Source organism: Zingiber officinale, chromosome 8B (assembly GCF_018446385.1).
Source record: "Zingiber officinale cultivar Zhangliang chromosome 8B, Zo_v1.1, whole genome shotgun sequence".
NCBI classification, from domain to species: domain Eukaryota; kingdom Viridiplantae; phylum Streptophyta; class Magnoliopsida; order Zingiberales; family Zingiberaceae; genus Zingiber; species Zingiber officinale.
In genome coordinates this window covers 42,243,980-42,267,043 of record NC_056001.1, presented here as the reverse complement: position 1 = coordinate 42,267,043, position 23,064 = coordinate 42,243,980, and the positions used below count along the sequence as shown (strand labels likewise).

Below are 23,064 nucleotides of genomic sequence, written 5' to 3'. Positions count from 1 at the left end.
GTGATTTGGGTCAAACGTGTTAAGTTCCGCAGGAGATCCAAGTCAAAACCTAAAAGAACAAATAGATTAAGTTTTGGATCAAACGTGTTAAGTTCCGCAGGCGATCCAAAATTTAATTTAAAAGAACACATGGTAGCTAGGAAAAGGTTCAGACCTTTGTACAAAATTTTTGTACAGTGGAACCTCTAGGTTTTCAGAGTAGCAACCAACAAAGGGTTGCTCTTGTTATTGGAAAAAGGTAGCAGATGATACTGCATTTCTTGCTTGTTGAAGAAGAGAAAGAAAAAGAAAGGAGAGTTCTTGTAAATGAGAAGAGGGGAGGAAAAAACTATAGGTTTACTGCTGTTGAAGAAGAGAAGAAGAAAAAGGAAATGTGGAAAAAGAGGAAGAGAAAAATAAAAGAGAGAGATGAGCAAAGCACAGTAAGATTCCATCATGCGTAGAGAGAAAAGGGAGGGGAAAAAAAATGAAAGAGAATGTTTCTTCACAAACACTCTAATTCATTTTAAACCGATTAAACTTATTAAACCTTAAACTTGGTTCAACTATAACTTAACCAAATCAACTCCAAATCAAGTTTGATTTAAACCAACATGATCTTTATATCCACGCCTACTCGTTGAATTTAGTTCAAATCCAATCTAATTTAAATTTAGTGCTCTCACTTTGTGTTTTATGATTTAGTTTATTATTATATATATTTTTTAAATTTAATAATTAACCATCCAAGTCATGATATTTTCTTATAAAAATGATATCAAAATGGATAACTTGGGTCAAGACCTTTTCAAATATATAATCAATTTCATTTTTCCTATAAGAAAGGAGTGCTCTCACCCCCTATCCCAATGTGGCTACGCCACTACTCTTTAATTATAGTCCATCTACTTACAACTACTAATTAAGGGTAGATTCTTCATTAAGGGTAGTCCCATAAATGGTGTGCACTAACATTGCTAGCTTTAAACCACACCAAGCAACTTCCTAGTTTTTACAATAATTATCGACTAAAATATTTAAATTTTAGAGTAGTCCCCTCTATTACATCATATATAATATAGTGTGCTATATCACTTTTTCCTAAAGCAACATTAATTGTAATGATTAGAGTAACATGATAATTAAAAAATTTATAATATTTTAGTGGTATTAAATTTTTTGAGTATTTAAAAATGAAGGTAAATTTCATGCAATTATATTTGATAGATTGTGATGGACTGCGATATTAAAATGATTACATTATTTTGTACTAGTGATAAAAGAAAATTTGATTTAATTGGTCTAATTGACCTAGTTTATTTGACCCACATGTATCGACTTGACTATTCTAACCTATGTGCTTAGTCTAACCAAATTGGTTAGCGCGATGAGATAGTCCACCTTGAATATATGACTCAATTAACTTTCATAGTTTGTCTGACTTGACCAACTTACCCACCTAACTAGTTGAGTAGTTCAATTAAGCAATTTGACCTAATAAGCAAATAGAGTTCAATTGACCTATCTAACCCATTCATTTGATGTATATAATTAGTCAGTCCACTCTACTCGACTCGACCTATACAATTTACACAATTAATCTACTTCTCATCATGACTCAATTGGCTTGCTCAATCCATGAGCTTAACCAACTAAGATCTATCTAATTGCCTTAATTAATCTATCTAATTTGCTCATATTTCACAAAACTAACTCAGTTAGTTTGATCAACTGAACAACATTTATCTACATGTTAAAAAAATGTCATTATTTATCACTGCATGGCTATTATAATCAATATCACAATCACATTATTGATAAGCTTTATTATTAATTAATAATTGAAAAAAAAGATTATCACCTATCACACTCACATTTATTGACAAGCTGAACTAACACTACTAATTACTAACAGATTTAACAATAATCACTGATCTTTCTCACAACAAATTAAATTAACCATGAATATTTCACCACTAAGGATAGTAACCCTAGTGCATGTTGTGCTGTGGGGCATGGAGATGACCATGGTGCATGGGGTGAGAGTTCACCTCCATGCCATATCCATGGACACACAGTATGAGCACTAATGTTCTTGAGTGAAAAAAAGACAGTCAATAGTGGCAGCAAAGGCCAAGCTCTGACCATGTACCAGTGACTGCCTCTGCCTCTGCTCTCATAGTAGAGACTTTGGACACACCCACACACACATCCACCATTAGTATAGATCTCATCTCCAAGATAACTCAGAGAGAACTAATGATGCATCCCTCACATGTGTGTGTTCTCATATTTGCCACCTCTCTCTTTCTCTCTTTCTCTTTGGTTGCTTTCATTTCTTTATTTATTTTATCCTCTCACTTTCTCTCTACAGTTCTCAGATGATCATGGCCTCTGCCTATATCTCCCGTGGGCTTCCACCTTTCCACTCACAGACCTATCTCCTCTCTTTTACTTCTCCTGAAGCCACCATGTTCATCATCATGCTGCATGACTCCCTTCTTTGTGATCTCTGAAAAAGTAGGGCAGCATGCTGATTCTTTGATATGGCTTGAGGAAGTAGGAAGGAGGAATTAGGGTTTGGACTTGGCAACTGTTTCTTCAGCACATCCCAAGGGAAGTGAAGAATCCTGCTAGGGTTCTCATTCTACTGTTTGAAGAACACTTTCTCTAGATTCTCTCTCTCTCTCTTTTTCTCTCCACAACACAGTACTACTATATATCCTTTAGATCAAGAGGTATGTTTCTAGTATCACTGATACTTGTAGATCTACACAACAAATACTGTGATCTTCAGATATCTTCTGTTTTTTTTTCCTTTTGTTTTCAAGCTCTTCATCAATACCTAATGGTTATTACTGATTCTTTTTCGAGTATGTTACATATATAATGGATCTCTAATCTATAAATAAGTACTTTCCTACATAATTTAATCTTTACCTTTCTGTTGAGCTATATCTAAGTACTATTCCCTCAATCATTCGCTTTCATATTTGTTTCAGCTTCTCATAGAAAATTCAGTGGCCTTATTATCCAACTAGATATCTGCTATCTACATAAGATTGATTATTGTTCTCTTCTTCTTTTTTTTTCTTCCAGAAAATCACTTATTGTTTGAGCACAAGATCAAGTTGGACATGCAAGGAAAATTTTCATTTCTTTGCCACTTAATACACTAAAACGAGTTCTAGTCCTATAAAATGCAATAGTGCAAGTTTTCTCTTAAAGTCTTGCTTTGATCATTATATTTAATTATCTAAGTACAAGTTGCTTATTTCAACTAATGGACTTAATTAGTGTTACAAAATTCATGGAAATAAAAGAGAAATTAAGAGAAAAGATTGAAGAAAAGTGTTTGAAAGAGCTTCCTTCAGTCCACTCACCGGATGACTGTGGGTTTGAATCAGCTGCCGACTCATTCATTCAAACACAATGGTAGAGCTTGAGCTACCATGTGAACGAGTGAATGATGCGGGAGACTATTCTCTCCCTTCCATTCCATGCTTGGACTGAAGGGAGCTCCTTCTTCCCTAGCTTTCAAATTCTAAATTTCCCCCACACGTCTTGTGACTGTACATCTGCAAGGACCAACAAACTCACCGGGGTTCTCAATTGCTCGGGACTTGAGCGAGAACACGGAGGTCTTTGTTTGCCTCATGCAGTTGCTTTCTGGAAATATGTAACCAATGAATACAACTCCACGTACGTAGGTGGACATGGGAGGCCACTCGTCTTTGGCTCTGCGTCAGAGTGCATTGATGGAGAAAGGTGGCGGTGGGGGAAGGCTGATTCACATAATATCACATCGCATCAGTCTTTAAAGTATGAGGCCTGTTGTTTACTGCACTCGTGCAGTGTTTCAAAGGCATGGAAAAATGGATAAAAGTGGTGAATCTGATGAAAGGGTTTTCAGAACGCGCCTCTCGTGCATCGACAGTGGAAGAAGTACAGCCGATGCGCAGGCGAAGGAAATAGGAGGGCAGTTGCTTGGGAGTCGAGCAACGAGACGAGCGCCTCGAAAGGCGGAGAAACATGCCGCATTGGGGTTGCCGCTGCTGCCAGCCTTCATGTATGTGTTTTATACAGTCATCAAACCACAATTTTTTTTTTATTATTTTCCTTTAAAAAAAGTTCCATTGTATATTTATTACTTAAAGAACGCAATCCGAGGTGGAAATCATAAACGCAGATGAAACTCGCAAGCAATAACACGTTTCAGAGATCCGAAAACAATAAATAGAGGCAACGCAGAATAAGAGTAAAGCAAAACATTGTTCTAACACTTGTAATTTGAGTTGAGTAGGTCAGATTCCTCAATGATGAATTGCGTCACTTGGTGTAGGGGAAAGACACTAAAATTGTGACTTGTCCAGCGTATCGAAGTAATGATGATCCATTGCTGCTTTAGCTGATATTCTGTTCGCTGGGTCATATTGAAGCATCTTCTGCAAGGTTTAGATGCATAAACAAGGGCCTCAGTGACAAAACAAATGGCATCTCCACTCAAATTAGCTGGAAACAAAACTAAAAAAAAAATCTAAAGTTTTCCATCTAAAAATAAACAATGAGTAGACTGTGTTTTATTTCTGATGGTTTGGAGTATTAAACAAGAGCAAATACGAAATCGTAAAAGTTATCCATGAGAGTAAAATCTTACTACAGTATAATCGATCTAACTTCATGATGAGAATTGAAAGAAAAACTTATGATTTACCGACAAGAGGTCGATTCCATTAGGATCCAGGGACGGAACAGCACGTGCCAAATTTTGAGGTTTCCACTGTGGATATTCATGCCAGTCTCGCAAGGAAGAAACTCCAGGCCATTGCTCTTCATTTGGGGTCCCTAACAACCTTGCGATCAACAAACCGACAAAATCAAAGATGTGATAAAAAAAAAAAATCAAGCTATTTGTATATATCAATGAGATTCAGTGATAAATGGTCCCATATTTTCCTGTCTCGGAGTTTCCAAAATCTCGTGGGAAAAAAATTGTGAAATGTGATTCAGTGTATAGTTTGGCAGATTTCAGATAAAATCTTGTAGTTTTCATATCAGTGTATAGTTTGGTTATACAATAGGCACATGTTTTTTTTTTTTTATCTTTCTTGAGGTACACGGTGCATTAAAAGGGTCGACATGTAGGAAAGTTGGCAAACACAATAGGCTCAAGAAGGATGCCTCAAGTCGGAAAACTAACCTGAATATGTGAAGCAATTGCTGTAGTTCTGAATCACCAGGAAAAAGTGCTTGTCTTCGGGCCAGTTCAGCTATTGGGTAAAAGAACAGATTAAAACACTGAGATAGGAGAATGAATTAATAAAAAAAATAGTGGAACAAAATCCCGAGTGAAATATTTGAAATCACACAGTTGAGATTTACACTCTTCAATGAAAAGGATGTAATAGAAATTAGTGAAAATACAACGAGTTTGAATAGGATACGTTTGAGCTATTGGATTTCTATTACGTGTGCTCTTTATCTTTAGATTCCTATCAATTTTTTACCAAATCTTGAAGAAAATTGATCAGGTATCTCAGAAAGCTTTGTGGAAGTTGATGTAAGTTGTTCTAGGAGTGCTAAATCATCTTCCATCTTGGAAAGAAGATGCTGAAAGACATTTCCTAATTTGGCATATCAAGTTCCAGAAGCTATGATGCCTTTTGTGTAGGGCTGTAAACGAGCCGAGTCAAGCCGAGCTTTGGGGTGTTCAAGCTTGTTTGATAAGATAACCAAGCCGAGCCAAGCCGAACTTAAAATGAACCAAGCTTTTGAAATGAGTGTTCAAGCTTGGCTTGGTTTATTTTTTTATGAGCTTGAGCTTGTTTGAAGCTTGGCTTGAGCTTGGTTCATTTAGATGTTATCAAGCTCTCAATTCAAGCTTGGCTTGAGCTTGGTTCGAGCTTGGCTTGAGCTTGGTTTGAGCTTGGTTCGTTTAGATATTATCAAGCTCTCAATTCAAGCTTGTTTGATTGTTTGAAACTTTTAATTGTTTGATTGGTTATTAAGATTGATAATTTAAATTTATTTATTTATTTTATTTTATTATATTATTTATTTAACATATTGAAAAGAGTTTTATTAATAAATATGGTTTATGAACATTGTTCACGAATGTTGTTCATGAACATTGATCACGAACGTTGTTCACGAACATTAACGAGCTGAACACATATGTGTTCAAGCTTGTTTGTTTAGCTTAACGAGCTGTTCAAGCTTGTTTATTTAATTAATCTTATGTATAATGAACGAACATAAACAAGCTCTTACCAAGCTGAACACCAAGCTTGTTCATGAACGCTTGGTTCATTTACAACCCTACTTTTGTGTTTGAATAACATTTTCAATCACAATCTATTTAAGACCAGATGAAAAGTACTGTGGATGTTAAGAGTGTGCTGGTAAGTGCTGAGGCGAGAGGAAGATGGTTGAAGAAGGTGCAAGGGAAGATTGATGAAGAGAGGTAGAAAGAAAGGAAGGCTGTTGAGGTGAGTAAAGAGTATTAGTAAAAAAACACAGAAACAAAAAGAATAGTAGCTGTGAACAAACAAGGTAATCATGGAAGCCATCATTCTATTTTTCCTAATGTGTCATGGAATGTAGATGTGATGTGGGTTCGACAGCGTAATTTTCTAGAAGCCATAATTTTTTACTCAGGACTTATAATCAAACTCTATCGGGACTATGCATGCAAAGTTCAAAGATCTACGTTTGTTAGGGAACTCATAATTTAGGCCCTCAATCGAGGCTCCGAACATATTTTTACTATTTTTGATAATTTTTCAATTTTATGGTATTTCGGATATTTTTGGTATTTCTAATATATATAGGTTAGGATTTGTATATGTTAGCATATTGTTTTGTTAATTAGAATTTCTGAAAAGAAAATTTTCTTTTTCTGGTAAGATTTCTTTTCCTTATGTAAAAGATAAGAATTGAGGTCCATATATGAGGATTTCTTTCCCTTTTTCGAGTCTTAGGATATGAGGTCTATATAAGTGTCATGTTTCATGTTTTGAAGAAAGTTTTTTATTAATGCTATTTTTGGCTAAGCCGTTATTTTCCTACTTCTTGATATCCTTCTTTGAATTAACATGTTTAAAAGATTGCTTCTTGTATTCGTGATCGAATCAATGGACTCGTTAGTCAATTTCGGTATTTGTGTGCAACTAAACAAAATTGATAGTTATCCGTTGTATCAAGATGTCATTTAGAAAATGTTCTACCAAAAATAAGATCATATGAAGAAACAATTAGTCAATGAGTGACATTAGATTGTTAAATGATATAGCAAAAAATGATCCATCTGCATAAAACATGTAAATCTTGTTTATTTATGCATTTTCAATGTTGCTAAACCATAAAACTGTACTACATTTAAAATACCAAAGACTAATCCATAATGATTTAGATGCCCAGCACATATAAAAACCTAAATCAGTTTCTGCATCAAGCAATAGAAGATGCATTGAAATCGTATCACAATTTCACAAAGAATTAATCACGTAAAAGAAATTTTACATTAATCAAATAACAAATGGTAGTAAACATACCAAATATGCATCCAACAGACCACATATCCACTCCAGTTGAGTAATGAGTTGTTCCCAGCAAGACTTCAGGAGCTCTATACCAAAGTGTCACAATCTACAAACATAGAACAATAACAGTCCGCATGAACTCCAATAAGAAAAGGTAGCCAGAAAATTGTTTAAAGTAAAACGTTAGCATGATTAATACAAATCGACAGTAAATTCTAAGTTCATTACTCTAAATAGAAATTTAAGCTCATAAGAACCTCATGAGTGTAACTCTTCAGAGGGATAGTGAAGGCTCTTCCCAACCCAAGATCCGCAATCTTTAATATGCCTTTCTCTTTGTCAACAAGGAGATTTTGAGGTTTCAGATCTCTGTTTTGAAGTCCAGTCATGCGTAAGAGAAAATTACTTTGAAACGATACCAGATGAAAAAAAGGAAGAATAGAACCTGTGAAGAACACCATGACTATGGCAATGAGCGACTCCTTTACACAATTGAAACATAAACCTCTGCAGGCAAAAAGAGAGTCCGTCAAAGGAGAATAAAATGAATGAAAATCAAGGAAAAGGAAGAGCAGAACTCGTAGGTACCTGGACAACCGTGGAGGGGATAGGCCTAGGGTTGGGCCCTTTGCGATGAGAATCGATGAACTTCTTGAGATCGATATCTAAATATTCAAACACTAGATAAAGCAGCGGCTTTCCATTTTTCTGCACTTGCTCTACATTCAGTAGCCTGTCCAACAATTTAACACTAAATACTAGAGAAAAACGCACGCGTATTTTACTTCACTTAACGATTTCCAGAAAAGAGTAGGGGGAAAGGAGGACAGAGCGATACTGGACGATGTAGATCGAGTGGGAGAGCAACTGGAGGAGGGAGATCTCGCGGAGGGCAGTGGGAGGGATGCCCTCCTCGTCCATCTCGAGGCGCGTCTTCTTCAGCGCGACGAGCTTCCCCGTATTCTTGTCCCGCGCCTTGTACACCTTCCCGTACGTCCCCTCGCCGACCTTCTCCAGCTTCTCGTACTTCTCCATCGCCTTCTCCTTCTCCTCCTCCGCCTCGAAGAACCGAAACCTAATTGCAGATCGCCACAAATGTCAAGGAGAGGGAAGAGATGGTTTTGAAATGATCGGTCGAGGCATATTTGGGCTGGGCGATGGTGGGCCTTTTCATAAAAACCGACCGACAGGCGCTCGAACGGTCAAATGATTTGAATTTTGAAATGGAAACGATCCAGAGACCACGAATCCACGTGCTTTTTCATTAAGAACGCAAACAAATAAATTATAATAGTGACTGATTAGTTTCATTAAGTACGCAAATTATAGACTTTAAATAAAAATGATTGCGTAAATCCTTTGATCAATTTGATTAAATACAAATGCTATAAAGAAAATAAGATAAAGTGTGTTGACAGCGAGATCAAATATTCTGTCCCTAAATTTCTCTGTCTCTGTATTCCTTTATCGATCGGACGGACCAGATTACATCTTAAGGATGTCTTACACATCACGAGGATACTGTACACATCTTAAAGATGTCATGATGTCTTAAGATATAATATGATCCGTCCGATCGACAGAAAATACGGGGACAAAAAAATTTGGGGACAGAAGATTTGATCTGTCAACCTCTTGGATAATGAATCCGCTCTCCAAGTGGAGATCAAATCTTCTGTCCCCAAATTTCTGTGTCCTCGTCCCCTTATCGATCGGACGGATCAGATTACATCTCAAGGATGTCTTACACATCACGAGAATACTGCACACATCTTAAAGATGCCATGATGCCTTAAGATGTAATTTGATCCGTCCGATTAACAGAAAATACAGGGATAAAAAAAATTAGGGACGGAAGATTTGATCTGCTCCCAGTGCCTCCGACTCGATCAATTAAATTATACTGATTTATATTTAAATCGATAATAAAATTATTTTTTATAAAATAATTTGTGCACAATGAATATAATTAACAACGGCCTGATTCCCACCAATCCGCCATCGCGATTCTTCCGTCCATTCTCGTCCAGAAAAATCCGCTCTCTTCCCAACCATCATCGCTCCGGTGCTTCGTCCGGTGGATCTCTTCGAGTGCCGGCGAAGAAGACGAGTCGTCGGCTGACTTTGTCTGATCTCTTCCAGCGCTTGGCAACAGACGTAGTCGCTGAGAAGCATATGTTTCTACCTCTTGTTCTGCCAGGTACTGCTCTTCCCTGTTCCATCTCAATTCGTTCTTGGGTGCTTACGAGGGAGACTAGCGCAATTTTCATGAGTGAATAAATGGGTTCCTGTTAGGTTGTTGTTTGGAAGGGAACTCCTCGAGTTCCATGGCTTCCTCAATTTGTCCTGTTCGTTCAAGGATCGCTTTGTAGTTTTGTGCGAATGAACTGTTTGATGATATGCTTCAAAGAGATCTGCCTTCTTTTTTACGAAGTGACATGTTACGAAAACTTCTGTATGCGCACAATGAAGTGGATGGGTTTGGACTAGGTGCTAAAATATGTGCTGATGGGGTACGATGAATTTGATTTTAGTTGAACGGGAGGCCTTAGGATTGATCGTCTCCATATGAAGCTAGATTTCATATTTATTACATGCTTTGTATGTGTTTCCGTGGTTAATTGGTTAGTAATTCTGTGGAGATTTGCAAGTTCCATGGCCTGCCCTTCTTATACAGTGCTGTTTTGCGCTCGAACGTGGCATGGATCATGCATGTTCCTTGTTTCAGAGGCAACTGTCCCGTTTTGGGACAGTGGCTGATTCCTAGTTAAATGGAACAATTGAGACATGGCCTGTGAATTTAGATAGTACATGGATAGTCCACGTATTTGTCTCTTTGAAAGCATGTTTGAGAGACGCTTGTCCTCTTATGTGAGGCTTGACCTGTTTTTAAAAGGCTGCAAAATCGTCCATGTATATGTAAGAGATCACTGAGAATTTCTGTCAGCACTCTTGGATATGAGACACCACCCTCTTGCCACATGAAAGCAGGGCTAAGGCAGAAAAGACTGGTTTGGAAGTAAATGTTTTGAAGAGAGATCTGCAGGCAAAAGTCTTGAAGAAAGGACTGACTGAAGGAAGAAAACAGACTAACAAAAGCTGAAAGAGATGCAATTACAGATCTGGAGGCCGTTTCAGCAAAGCTGCATCTGGCTTAATTCATGGAATATTAAGTCTTCCACTAAAGTTCAGTAGTGAAAGAAATACCCTGTTTTACCTGAGACTCTCTTGATTAGTAATACCCTATTTATGATCACCCTAGTTCCGTTGCTCAGATTCGAGAGGCTATAAGTTATTAAAAATTTAACAAAGAATCTGGGATGTGATCCTGGAACAGAGATACATGTAGGTGGATAATGCATAGCTTTTATTTTGTATGAAAACCCTGGTGATTAGCAGAGTTCCACAGTATACTGCCTAATTGATTGATGAACATATCAAACTTCTTCCAAATGATAAGTACACTTTGACAAACATGAAAGAAGTTTTCTTCTAGAGCTCCGGGTTGAAGAGACGATTGCTTTACAGCAGTCAGGCCACTTATCTATTTGTCGGGATAATTCATTAAAATACCCCTAATGTTTCAACCGTGTCCCAATTATATCCCTAAAGGATTCCAGGGGTTGAATGCGGCCTTTATCTTTTTAAATGTGTGTCAAATATATCCTTCCTGTTAACTTCGTCATTTGTAATTACGAAATGAGCATGTACTTCTCACATGAGTCCTCAATCTCCACACGTAGGTTATCTGTATGAGCCATAATTGCCAAATCCCTTCTTCCTGATTTCCCTGCAAGTCATCGACTTTCCTCCGGTTATGGGCTGCGACGGTGCCGGGAGCTGCAGCGACGTCAATCAACCATTGTAAGTGAACTATTTATTTTTATGTCGATTCCTAGGATAGGAGTGAACAAGTTGTAAAATTTACTGAACTTTTTAATTATGATAATGGAAAATTCTCTTGGTGTTGTCTGCCATGTAGTTGGTATTTTTATGGAACCACATAAATCTGTTTGTGCTCATCTTTCTCTTCTGTTCGGTGTGAATCTTGAATTTTTTGTGCTCATCTTTCTCTTCTGTTCGGTGTGAATCTTGAATTTTTTGTGCTCATCTGCGAGATTGAGAGCTATTTTTTGTGTTCAATTTTACAAGTTAGAAAACTTTTGTCAAACAACGAATAATTTGATTATCGAATTTGAGGGAATTGAATTCATATTGAACTAGGGAAATACATTTCTGCTTTGAGTTGTGATGGCTAGATGAAGTAAATGCTTTTTGGAATTCACCCCAGACTATGGTATTTTTTGTCCTTTTTTCAGTATTTAGTTATATATTTGTTGTTTAATTACTTGGTAGATGACACTCATAAAACTTATTTTTGTGTATTTGTTTTTTATTTATATTGGAGAACCTGGTTTTTTAGTTTGGAAACTATATTATAATGGAACAACAAAGGGGACAACGAAGCACATGCTCATTCTGTTAATTATAAACAACGGAGTTAAAGGGAAGGATATATTTGAGACACATTTAAAATGATAAGGGGCGCATTCAACCCCTTAAATTCTTTAGGTATATAATTGGAACAAGATTGAAATATTGAGGATATTTTAATGAATTACCCCTTTATTTGTCTATTGATGGGAAAAGGTTGCGGAATCCTTCATAAAGAATTCCTACATGCGATGGCAAATATCTTCTTGGGAGAAGCATCTCTCATTTCTAAAAGAAACATATGTCAAATATCTCATATTACATTTTTCTGTAAATGTCTACTAAAGATAAAGTGATCCATTAATAACTCAGATGTCTACATTCAGTCCTTCGGCTGCCTTTTTTTTTCTTGTTGAACCAGTAAAAAATCAAGCTTATCCAGGTCTCTTGTATGTTTACAATGTGTTGGATTGGCCTCCTGTTCTAAGGTTAATCAATTGATTTGCTGTTAAGATTATATAAACACTAGAAATGAGTAGGAGTTAAAATGTAGGCCTTTGAGAAAAGAACACGTACAAGATCCAGTAGTATTAGTAATTAGTGGTTATCCAATTTTTTTCTATTATTTTAGCATTCATTCTAAGAATGTATGTAGCTGCTATGAATTTAATTTTCATTTCTGTGAGACTTCTTTTGGCACAATGCAGGGATGCATGAATAAGTAGCTTTGATGACAGGTCAGTGTGATTTCTATCAACTGTGACAAACAAATGTACTGATTTTCTTTTCTTTTATCAGAAAATGATTAAAACCAAGCTACTCTGAGTTCTTCATATGCTTGCTACTGTTTGTGTAATCTCTTAGGCGTTTTGATTTACACAAGAAGACATATACAATTTAACTTGTTAGCGTCCTGCAATATCTGATCTTTTGGCTTGTTGTGTATCTGTTTTTTTTTTTCTTTTAATTAGTACGGCAGCTTTATCATTGTGATATTTTTTTTCTTATTTTGTCCATGTTTTTATGTAGCTAAGGAATTAGGAAAGGCCAATTGTGCCTTTTGAAGTAAAATTATGGATGATTTTCGAAGAAATATATGTTCATTTTGATGCTTGAATCTATTTACATTTCAAAAGTAGCACTAGTTTTTATATTTCTCACTCTAAAAAAATTTGTCTAGCAAAATTTAGATGTTGTTATACATTCCTATTAGAGAAAGACAAGTTTCTTACATAAAATATGGAGCAAATGCAGCCCTCCTTTCAGAAAAACACCCATCTTTCTCCACAATACATGAACTCAAATAGACAAATCCTAAGGTCTCTTCATGATCTCTGCTCTACCATCCTTAGACACTACCTTGTAAGTCTATGCACATCTTATGAGTTTTTGTTTGATTCAGAATGGTAGCAGCTTGGGGTAACCTGGCCTCGTAGCTGAAGGGACAACAAGTTGCGAGTTATGATCTTGGTTGGCTGCGTCCATAATGGGGCACTGGTAATCCGAAACTCATGCAAGAGGTCTGCAAGTCTTCCAGTTTCAAGTCCATAAACCATTCACTGTCTTCTTTCTGGCATCTGTGAACCATCTGAAGTCCATCTTCATTGCAGGTGCTCAGTGCTTGTTGTGGTCCAGTAGCAGCTTGGGTCGTGCCGAAAAGATCACTGATATTTGGCAACACACTGTCATTTTCGACGTCGGATTCTGCTGTTCTGAAGCTGTCCGACACTGTGTCATACGCCAAATCCATGGTCTCTACAAATGACGACTTCTCCTCGAGCTGCATCTTCTCCCAGGTATTCTTCTTGTTGTACAACCGGCAAAGAACCCAATCATCTAACTGCATCCACGCACTCTACTAGTTTTAGTATACACATTAACTAGATTGCTAACTACATATAATTTGGTGATTTGCGTACCCTTAAACTTCCTTTGTTGTGGCCTCGTTTGGCATCGGCCAACCTGTACTCGTGCATGATCCAGTCAGTCTTTACTCCTTGCGGTGCCTTCCCAGAGTAAAAGACCAAAGCTTTCTTGATCCCAGCCGTCGCGCTGCTGCCCTTGGGCGAGATCGGCTTGTCGGCCCCCGTCGCCTTCCAGTAGCCTGTCCCTGCAGACCTGTTCGGCCTCGAGCCGTTCGGGTACTTCCGTTCGCGAGGGGTGAAGAAGTACCATTCCTTCTTGCCGAACAACGCCTTTGCTGCGCAATCCCACGAAATTAGACGGTAAAAGCATGAAGTGTTTGCTCTATCATTTTATGTTGCATTGGCTTTTGTTTTTTTTTATTATACCTGGAAGTTCCCAGGGGTCGAACTTGTAGAGGTCGATCTCTGCGATGATAGGAACCGGCTGGCACTGGCCGGCGGCCTTCCGGCAGAGATAGTGCACGACGAGCTCCTCGTCGGTGGGGTGGAACCGGAACCCCGGCGGCAAGTTGAGCTCGGCCTCAGCGTCTCGCGTCCTCGACATCTTTGCTCTCGGACAACTCCACCAATGGAAGCCAAGATTCTGGAGTGAGTTCGCCCCTCACTGCTCGCTTCCTCGCTCGTTTAGATATCCCTTCGGTCACCCGCTAAGATTTCTTGGGCATGCAATGCGTCGCCTTATAGTCTCACGTTGTCCGGGATTACGTAGGCCCAGACCCTGCGGTCCAGGAAACTTCGCGTGCCATACTCAGTCAAAGGCGGCTGGGATTACTTCACAAACCATGGGCAACGTGATGGAGGCCAGGCACCGCCCTCCATCACTGTAATTCAATGCAGTCTGAGGTAAGAAAATACTGAACTGGTTCTCAGCAAATTTTTTATTTTTTTTTGAATTATTTTGTACCTTTCTCTACTTACTATCTCATAACTTCTTCCGTTGTTTGGAAAAAGTTGCCCACCACTCTGTCGTTCGTCAGATGCTCCGCATGAGGCATGTCGAGATAGACATATTTAGAATCGTATATCGGGACTTATCTAACGATGGGACGTGGAAGATCAGGTCCATTGAACGTGGAGAAAAATCAGAAAATGGTGGATAAATAAATAAATGCCGGCGGCGAAAAGTAGATGGCTCGACTAGACGGAATGTTGCCGTTCCGTTTCCTTTCCGAAACAGTCCGTTACATTTTGAAAAGTCATCGTTTCCTGTCCCGCCGGTGCATTGCATCCGGACACTGTCTTTGTCACTGGCTCGTTGATTCTCGCTGCAGGTCTCTTTCTTGGTCAGCAAGGAACTCCTCCCCAGCGGCCGAGCGATTCGGCGGGTCCGAAGGCAGCTGGTGTGTTTTGTCTTGCGTTGAAAAGATAGAGAAGTCGTGGGAATCAGGGTGCGATCAAAGCGGAGCGCCGCGGTGGCATAGAAAAAAACCAGCACAGGGGGGCCGAGGCGGTTCGCTTGACTCGTTCTTCAGTATGGCGCATGCCCAATTGTGGCTCTCCCAGAAGGCTAAGTTACTAGGTAATGTCACATCGGCTGAGGTGGAAGGGCAATCTGGGTGAGTCAGTGGTTATCTAGTTCTAGAATACTTTGCGGTCCACGAATACTACTTTAAAAAGTAATAAATGTTCAGAGATGGAAAAAATAAATTAATATGAATTATTTTTTAAAAAATTGTTGAATGGACTTTCAATGAATATTAAAGATATTGTTAGCTTGGTTTAATGTTTTTTATGTTTTTAAATTTGATACAAATTTAATTAGCTTAATTTGTTTAGATGTTATTGTCCTATCAATTTAAATTTATTTGATTGTCTAAAATTTAATATTTTTAATATTTTAATTGATTATTGAATTGGATAATATAGTTTGTTCATTTTGAAATTTTTATTTATTTATTATATTAATAAATTTTTTTAGCTAGGTTTTTGAACCATTAATTTTGAGATAATCGATTTGGTTTCATAGAAATTTTTCATAGTTTACCAAGTTTATTGATGTATATGATTTATAAATTTTATTCATAAATGTTATTCATGAATAATTTATAATAAATGACGAAAAATGATTCGCTATCCTAATATCTCTCAGTTCCATAGAAAGATAAAGAGTAAGAGGAATTTTAAAGGATTAATGAATATTAACAAATTGAATGAATATATTATTTTAGTTTATTTATTTAATTAACATTTATATATATTACACCAACACATAAATTTTTTATTAAACCTAACATTTTAGATTGCTCGGGAATGTTTGATTCGTTGACAACTTCAAACAGATGATTTGTTTTGGCATTATTAAATGTTCAGTTTGGTTTACAATCTTTTTATTAGGATTTAGATTCAGCTCAACTTAATACGAAGGGAATGATTACCCTGATGAAGGTTTATGGTTTGTCATTCAAAGAGTTGACATTGAGTAGTAATATTTGCTAAAAACTCTGATGGGTTGATCTATAATTTGCTTCTATTTACAATGGCTTGAATCCCTGGAGCAATGCTCCACAATTGGATCTAAACTCCAACCAGTCCCAAAAGATATAACGAAGACAGCCCACCAAGATATGCCACTGATAAATCCGATCAAGGCATCTCCTCTGGTGGTTTCTTTTTTCCCAAAATGATCTCGAGCACCTTGGCATGTGTTTCCGACATTAGTGTTTGAGCTTTATGCTCGGTAACCTCATCTGGACCTAAGAACATGTGCTTTCGGCTATTGATAAGGGGATCCAAGGGACGAACTGTTCTCAGAGAGAAGTGGCAACGGAATCCGTAATTTGCAAGAGCTGGCTGCATTCTATGAAGATAACCATCATGCCAAAATCGAGGATCAGACAACGACGTAGTTGAGCAATAAGACCATAAGACGACGAAGCCGGATTCCGAGCAACATTTGGTGACACTACAAATCATTGCAATTGTAGTTTTCTCGAATCATCATCAACCTGCAAAGAAGTAATGGAGTCATAATCAAATACCATCAGGAAAATAGCAACAAAAAAAAAAATATAGTTTAAACATTTAAACAGATAAATAGTGTTCCAATTAGAGATTGGTAGACTAAAGTAGAAAGTTGTTATTTACTGATTTATTTGGTGGGTATTACATCTGTGCAATTTGTAGATCAAATTGATTCTTTAAAAACCCATCATTTGCAATTTAACAGCTTCAGAGATAATGTGTAGCACTCTGAAAGGAAACCAAACTTAGATCAGAACCCAATACTAGGAAGATCATACTATTCATACAAGTAATAAGTGCATTATAGCTGCTTCTTTTTTCCTTGAGAGAGAGAGAGAGCTAGAGAGGTCAAGAATTACATTAACTTTCCCAAGGTGACTAGACATACGAAGAGAAATACACAGCTCAACTGCTACAAAGTAGTTGTCTCTGGTGCAAGCTAAGGAGTCTATATTGTCTTCTTTGAACATACATGGGGAGCTCGCCTGAAGCTAAGAGATGTCTTAATTAGTCATAATGTTCAAGTTAACATCAGATATGTTCAGAAGATCTGATGTTTAGACAGTCATCATTAGCATCTCTGAATAAGATTTGCAGAGATCAAAGAATTCCCAGCATATATAAAGAATGTGTGCATTTTCAAAGGATATTGCGCTTCAAAGGGTTTACATTTCTTGCAGCATGATTAGCTGAAAAACAAACTGCTGCACTATTATTATTGTTTATTTGATGTAAACCATGACTTATGATTGCACAAGAAAGGATTTGACCATAAATATAATCATCAACATCTGGTAGTTTATATTATAAAGATTTATAGCAAGATAATACATGTAATTGGAAAGTAAGGTGGCTCTTACCAACCAAGGAAAGATGCAAAATAAGTTTTTTTTTTAAATGTTTAGGATACTGACATTTGCCCTATGGCGAGAATACTATTTGTTCGTCGAGACACATTGTGCTTATATGATCAGATTATGGAATTGGAGCTTGTCGTGCTTGAGACAGAACATAAGTTGCAGAGACTCTAGGCCACTTTACACAAGCTAGCATGAGTCTACACTATCAGATGGAGGTTGATATCCATAGAAAAGGTGGGATGTGATGGTTATGAAGGGCTGGGTAAAAATTATTAAGAAAAATGAGCATGATGTGCTTACAAAGTTCACTAAAGCATAGCAAAATTAGCTTGCAACTTTATGCCACAACAATGGATTCCTGAGGCAAGTCATGGTTTCAAGAGCTGGTCCTCTGTCCCTATAAACCATCAAAGACTACCGTTTTTTCCATCGATCGCCTCACTAAGCTTAGGACAAATTTCACTCCATAGGAACACTTATTTAAGCAAAAACTGAAATTCCACCAACTTAAAAACCGTAATTCTCCATTGTACTTGGTATTAATAAAAAGATAGAATACTTGTATAGATTGGATTAGGCAGATTAATTCATACTGATGTAAGGCCTTCTAATGTCTATAGATAGAATTCTCCCTAACTATTTTTGCAAGGGATTATTACTTCACCAATGTCCAAGTTTATCACTAGATACCAAGTTACCAATGGGTCATCTCCTGTCTGCTGAAGTTTCCCCGTGATTTTCCCAGGAGCATTATTCATACAGCAGAGATCTTTCTTGACCACCATCATGCTAGTCTCAAAGTGAATCAAATTCCTAAGACTGACATTCCTAAGAACATTGTTTTCAATTCCTCTAGGCATTTATTACCTATCATATTATATCTGTTTCCTATTGAAAACAACACTATCCATCATTGCAAAGATGCCTCCATTAAAGTTATTACTAAGTAGAAAAGTCTACCTAAATTCTTGTGTTAACGTTGATGTTGTCAGACTTTTGAAATCATTTACTGCATGTTTATCTAAGTGTCTTAAATTGGATGCACATTCTAATTTCTACATATTTTACCTATAGTGCTTGAGTGGTGCATTGAAGCACCTTGGCATACATCTATCATTAACATCACATTCTTCATTCATTCATTCTTGGCTCATTCATATATATAAAAATAATCATCACATTCAAGCATCAAGTTGTAAGCTTAACTTGAAAAGTTTTCACATTGGCTAAAATTTCCCTTGCATATAATTTACCATCTCAAATATTTGGGCAAGATCCTTGCACAATAGTATTATGGTTAATTGTCTGATGCCCCCATGGGTGTAGTCGAGTTGGTACTTAAATGGCAGAATTGCTTCATTGGGCAAGGGTCGATTCTAGTGGGGTTCATTTCCCTGAGGATTCCCACCTAGAAGGCCGCTCGGTACCAAGATTTACCTCCCTTCATCTCGCTATGAAGTCAGCTCGCTATGAAGTCAGCGATAAGGGACACTCAGGGTGAGCGAAATCATATTTTTGCTTCATAGTTAATTGAGTAACTATTTGTCCAACAACCTTAACATATTTGGAACTGGCCCAATCAATACTTGTATGCCTTGGAAATTAAAGTCAAATTATGTCCAGTACATATTTTGTATCATGGTATTTCATCAAGGCAGGCTGTTTAGTGTTGATAAAGGCCTATTGTGAGATAAAGAAGAGCAGAAGTGGAATAGAATGAATCAACCAGGCTGTTTAGTGTTGATTTAGTTACACATGACAGCTTTCAAGTTGAAAAGGTGCAGATCATACCTCAGGCATGTGTTGCGTTTCTTGAATATCTTCAAAAAGGGAGGAGAAATAGGCTGGATCATAAATGGAACCTCCCAAAATCTCATCAGCAGTGGAGGCCTGCCTAGCTACTTCATTTGTTGGACGATTCACAAAGCTATCTCTAACATTATAATCTGCACGGTATATAGTGCTATCCACTGTTGAAACCCCCAATCTGTACATTTGAACCCATAAAAATGAGGACAAAAACCTCACTGAAAAGCCAAAGATTTCCATCAACAATGCAAGTCTGATTGAGAAGACAAATAGTGGCCCAAATTTCTGATCAGGATTGAAATTCCTATAAAATACAACATTACATGAAAGAAATAGTGAACCTCCATAACATGATAAAACAAGTGAGGTAATAAAGACTTTAGGTAAAAATCAATTGAGCATCTAATATTTGAGTCCCCACTAATACAGTTGGAAGTTAATAATAACTCCACATGTAATCATGAGCAGCCAAGAATACTAATGTAATGTTTAAAACAAATCCATGCACAAGCAATAAGTACAGTCGGAGATACTTGCTGATCAAGAAATTATAAAACAATATAAACAATTCAAGAAATGAACATGGCATGTGGGAATAAGTTTCCTTTCTTGACAATTTGGGTTCTTTGTCCAATGGAAGCACTCGAGAAACAATTTGACTGCACATCAAAGTAGTTACCTACCTTTTATTGACCTTCCTTGATCCTCTCCCTGTATTTTGCTTACTCTCAAGCTTCAATAGTAAAGATGGTTTTACCCCTAATGAACTCAACTAGTATTTTTCATGTTACGATTCAACATTTTACTTTAAAAATTAGTCTCTAAAAACGACTAAAGATACACTAGGCTTGACTTGGTCACGCAACACATAGTCCAATACATCTTCTTGCAATCAACAAATAATGCAATCTTCATCAAATCACACAATCAACACATCTAAGGTCAAGCATGCATGTTGAATAGCTTCATTAGGCTCTCACCAGGTAGTGTGCGAGAAAAATACGAACCAAGCAATGTCAAGCACGATAGAGAAGAAGAGAAGCACTGCATAAGTCCTTCCCAGGCTCTGGCTACTGCTCTCAATTGCAACGAGCGCAAAGAGTGCCACCGCTAGATTGATCAGCAAAACTCCATTGAATAACGCGCCAAGCGATCCCACCATAGCGCACCCGATCTAGTATTACAAAATGTGCATAAAAATGTCTTACATCATCCCTTCCAACCCCATTCCGAAAACACTCCCTCGCACATCGACTCTAAGAATGCTACAAAAACACTAAGCCAGTCCTACCTAAAGAAGGGAGCGATAAAGAACAGGTAGACGGCTTACCTGGATGTAGATGAGAGCGACGGCGACGGATTGCAGGCGATCGTAGTCCCGCAGCCAGGATCGAACTCTTGATCCGAGGTACGAAGAAGACCAGCGCATGGTTTAAACAAATCTCGCGGATCGCGAGGGTTGAAAGATTGAATCGAACAGCGAAAGAGAAGATGGCGGAGGAAGAGTAGAATTGAAGGATTTTCCCGAGAAAATCGAGCAAGTCGGCTCTCCTCTCTTTTTGAATTCCTTCAGGCTCGTCGGCGGTGGCCGAATCGAATGCTCGATGGATCGGACCATTAGGTATCTAATTACGGGACCAGGGATCATAATTTCCGGAAATTGCAATTTAGCCCTCGCAATTTGCCATTTTAAACGCAGATGGAGAGCCCCTCCTCTAGTGTCTAGGGAGAGACACCCTTTTACTTCCATCCGTCACGGTTAAAACCGAATACTATCCGACCCAAATTTAAATGGGCCGGCCTTTTAGGCCCAATTAGAACTGTATTTACTTAAGGTTATAGTAGCTTTAAGGGAAATTTGGTATGTACCCAAATCACACCGTGCATTTTAAATTATTAAATTACACAACAGTTTGCGTACAACAAAACATAGGCCCAAGCCTTCTCCGATACAATTTGAGATCGTGTTTTTTGGAAGTTTTAAACCGGTTTTTGCATCGACATAATCTAATCCGTTATGGTAGATAATTAACGGGGTATTATTAAAGTACGGTAGGGGGCGGTTCGATGGGGAATAGATCGCCGATCTCCCCGAAGCAATCGTCTCCCTGCGACGTCGACGATCCCAACGCCAAATCCCACGACGCCGAAGATCCCACGGGGAAACTCGGATCCGGCATCCCGAAATCCCAGATTTCGTTGTACGGAGGCACGCCGCCAAACGATGGGCAGGAGGAGATAACCCGGAGGACGGAGGTTGGAGATGAGAGCGCGTGCGACTCGGGGCCGGCGGACAGGTGCGTGGGGTTGATTTCCCGAGATGTGGCGGTAGGGGCGGCGGAGCGCCGGGAGGAGGATGGGGAAGAGGACGACGAAGAGAAGTTGGTGGCGGCGCCGGGACCGCGTAGCTGGATAGCGGCGTCGTCGTAGACCAGGGCGGCTTCCTCGGCGGTGTCGAAGGTACCTAGCCACACGCGCACGCCCCTTGACGCGTCGCGGATCTCCGCTGCATACTTCCCCCACGGCCGCCGCCGCACGCCCCTGAACTTAGTGCTCCCTGCCGGCGACGCCGCCTTCTCCCGTGGCTTGACGGCGGGCTTTGTCCGGTTCAGCAGTCGACACACCCCGCTGCGCCCAGGAAGGAAGCAGCGCTCTTCATCGTCGGAGGAGCAGTCGGTGACATCTGGGTCGTTCCAAAAGATGCGCAAGGAGCGAGCTTTTGCCATGGCCTGTCAACCTCAGGGGCTATCTAATCCTCTGCTCCCGTAAAGGAGGAACCTTGACGAGATTGGACGCCGATCGCGTTTGCCCCCCCGAAACAGGAGCACCAACCCGGCAGCGAGACCAAGTCCTTTCCAGACAAGAGCGACAGAGATAGGCGAGAACAGAGACACTAGCACCGTAGCACGAGCTAGAGAGAGATAGAAGATGCTACGGACGCGCACTGAGCACCCGCTAATGGCCTAGGGAGGTGCAGTGAGAGCAGAGCCGTCGCGCAACATCCTTGTGCTCTGCTACTAACTGCTGTCCATTTTCATACGAGGCTCAAAAATTTATGTCCACAAAAGCAGAGAGCACGACGAGGGAACAAATTGCACGAAGCCACCTCTTCCCTTTCGTGTCGTGCGACAGCGGCCGGGAGAGCGTGTTCCATGTTCGGCTCCGAGATCCATAGGAGACAAGCACAGTGTGTTACGACGTGTCCGGCCAATACTGGAAGCTCCGTTGTTTGCTGTTTGGAACAGGAAAGCCTGAACTTCCTCGCCGGACGCGTGGCGGGCAAGAAGCCCGGCGGCAGGGCCACACTTCGTCCCGTTCTCGGGGTCGCGGATCCACGTGGCTGTGGCAGCGTGGATTCACGTGACGGTGGGGTCGACGGCAGGAAGAAGCTGCTGCGCCACCGCGCCGCGGTTGGGGCGCCGAAATAAAGAATGCGGTCAAATCCTTGGGCACGGTGATGGGCAGCTCTGCCCTGTAAAAGCCCACACTGACCGCGGGTAGTTTTAACTAGTAGACAAACTCAAAAAGCTAAGATTCCGATCGGCATTCACTGTG

The 23,064-nt window shown here is 39.1% G+C and overlaps 3 protein-coding genes, 2 long non-coding RNA genes and 1 pseudogene across 8 annotated transcripts; 2 read left to right on the top strand and 4 right to left on the bottom strand.

Moving 5' to 3' along the window:
* Nucleotides 1–2,303: 2,303 nt before the first annotated feature.
* Nucleotides 2,304–3,839, top strand: LOC122014426. Its single transcript, XR_006120671.1, has 2 exons — nt 2,304–2,717; nt 3,690–3,839. It is a non-coding gene; the product is annotated as an uncharacterized LOC122014426 (long non-coding RNA).
* Nucleotides 3,840–4,150: 311 nt separating this feature from the next.
* On the bottom strand, nt 4,151–8,657 carry LOC122014420 (cyclin-dependent kinase B1-1-like). The gene is made up of 8 exons (XM_042570652.1): nt 8,359–8,657; nt 8,109–8,253; nt 7,966–8,027; nt 7,778–7,889; nt 7,533–7,626; nt 5,180–5,249; nt 4,694–4,832; nt 4,151–4,424 (listed from the first exon to the last, which is right to left on the bottom strand). Exons 1-8 carry the CDS (start codon nt 8,553–8,555, stop codon nt 4,332–4,334), a joined length of 912 nt encoding a protein of 303 aa, XP_042426586.1. The 5' UTR covers nt 8,556–8,657; the 3' UTR covers nt 4,151–4,331.
* An 848-nt stretch (nt 8,658–9,505) lies between these two features.
* On the top strand, nt 9,506–15,144 carry LOC122014425. 3 transcript variants are annotated; one of them, XR_006120669.1, is made up of 7 exons: nt 9,506–9,720; nt 11,264–11,384; nt 12,662–12,691; nt 13,357–13,474; nt 13,565–14,467; nt 14,589–14,722; nt 14,831–15,144. It is a non-coding gene; the product is annotated as an uncharacterized LOC122014425 (long non-coding RNA). The 3 variants fall into 3 exon arrangements; XR_006120668.1 differs by lacking the exon at nt 12,662–12,691; XR_006120670.1 differs by lacking the exon at nt 12,662–12,691 and having other exon boundaries at nt 14,564–14,722.
* On the bottom strand, nt 13,076–14,423 carry LOC122014421 (annotated as a pseudogene).
* Nucleotides 15,145–16,146: 1,002 nt separating the features above from the next.
* Nucleotides 16,147–21,240, bottom strand: LOC122014424. 2 transcript variants are annotated; one of them, XM_042570655.1, is made up of 4 exons: nt 20,840–21,240; nt 20,517–20,683; nt 19,492–19,813; nt 16,147–16,824 (listed from the first exon to the last, which is right to left on the bottom strand). In XM_042570655.1, the coding sequence occupies exons 1-4, from the start codon at nt 20,936–20,938 to the stop codon at nt 16,789–16,791; spliced, it is 624 nt and encodes a 207-aa protein (XP_042426589.1). In that variant the 5' UTR covers nt 20,939–21,240; the 3' UTR covers nt 16,147–16,788. The 2 variants fall into 2 exon arrangements, with proteins under 2 accessions (XP_042426589.1, XP_042426588.1); XM_042570654.1 differs by having other exon boundaries at nt 16,149–16,824; nt 20,490–20,683.
* Nucleotides 21,241–21,373: 133 nt separating this feature from the next.
* Nucleotides 21,374–22,566, bottom strand: LOC122014423 (ethylene-responsive transcription factor CRF2-like). Its single transcript, XM_042570653.1, has one exon. It carries the CDS (start codon nt 22,233–22,235, stop codon nt 21,552–21,554), a length of 684 nt encoding a protein of 227 aa, XP_042426587.1. The 5' UTR covers nt 22,236–22,566; the 3' UTR covers nt 21,374–21,551.
* Between the last annotated feature and the right edge of the window lie 498 nt (nt 22,567–23,064).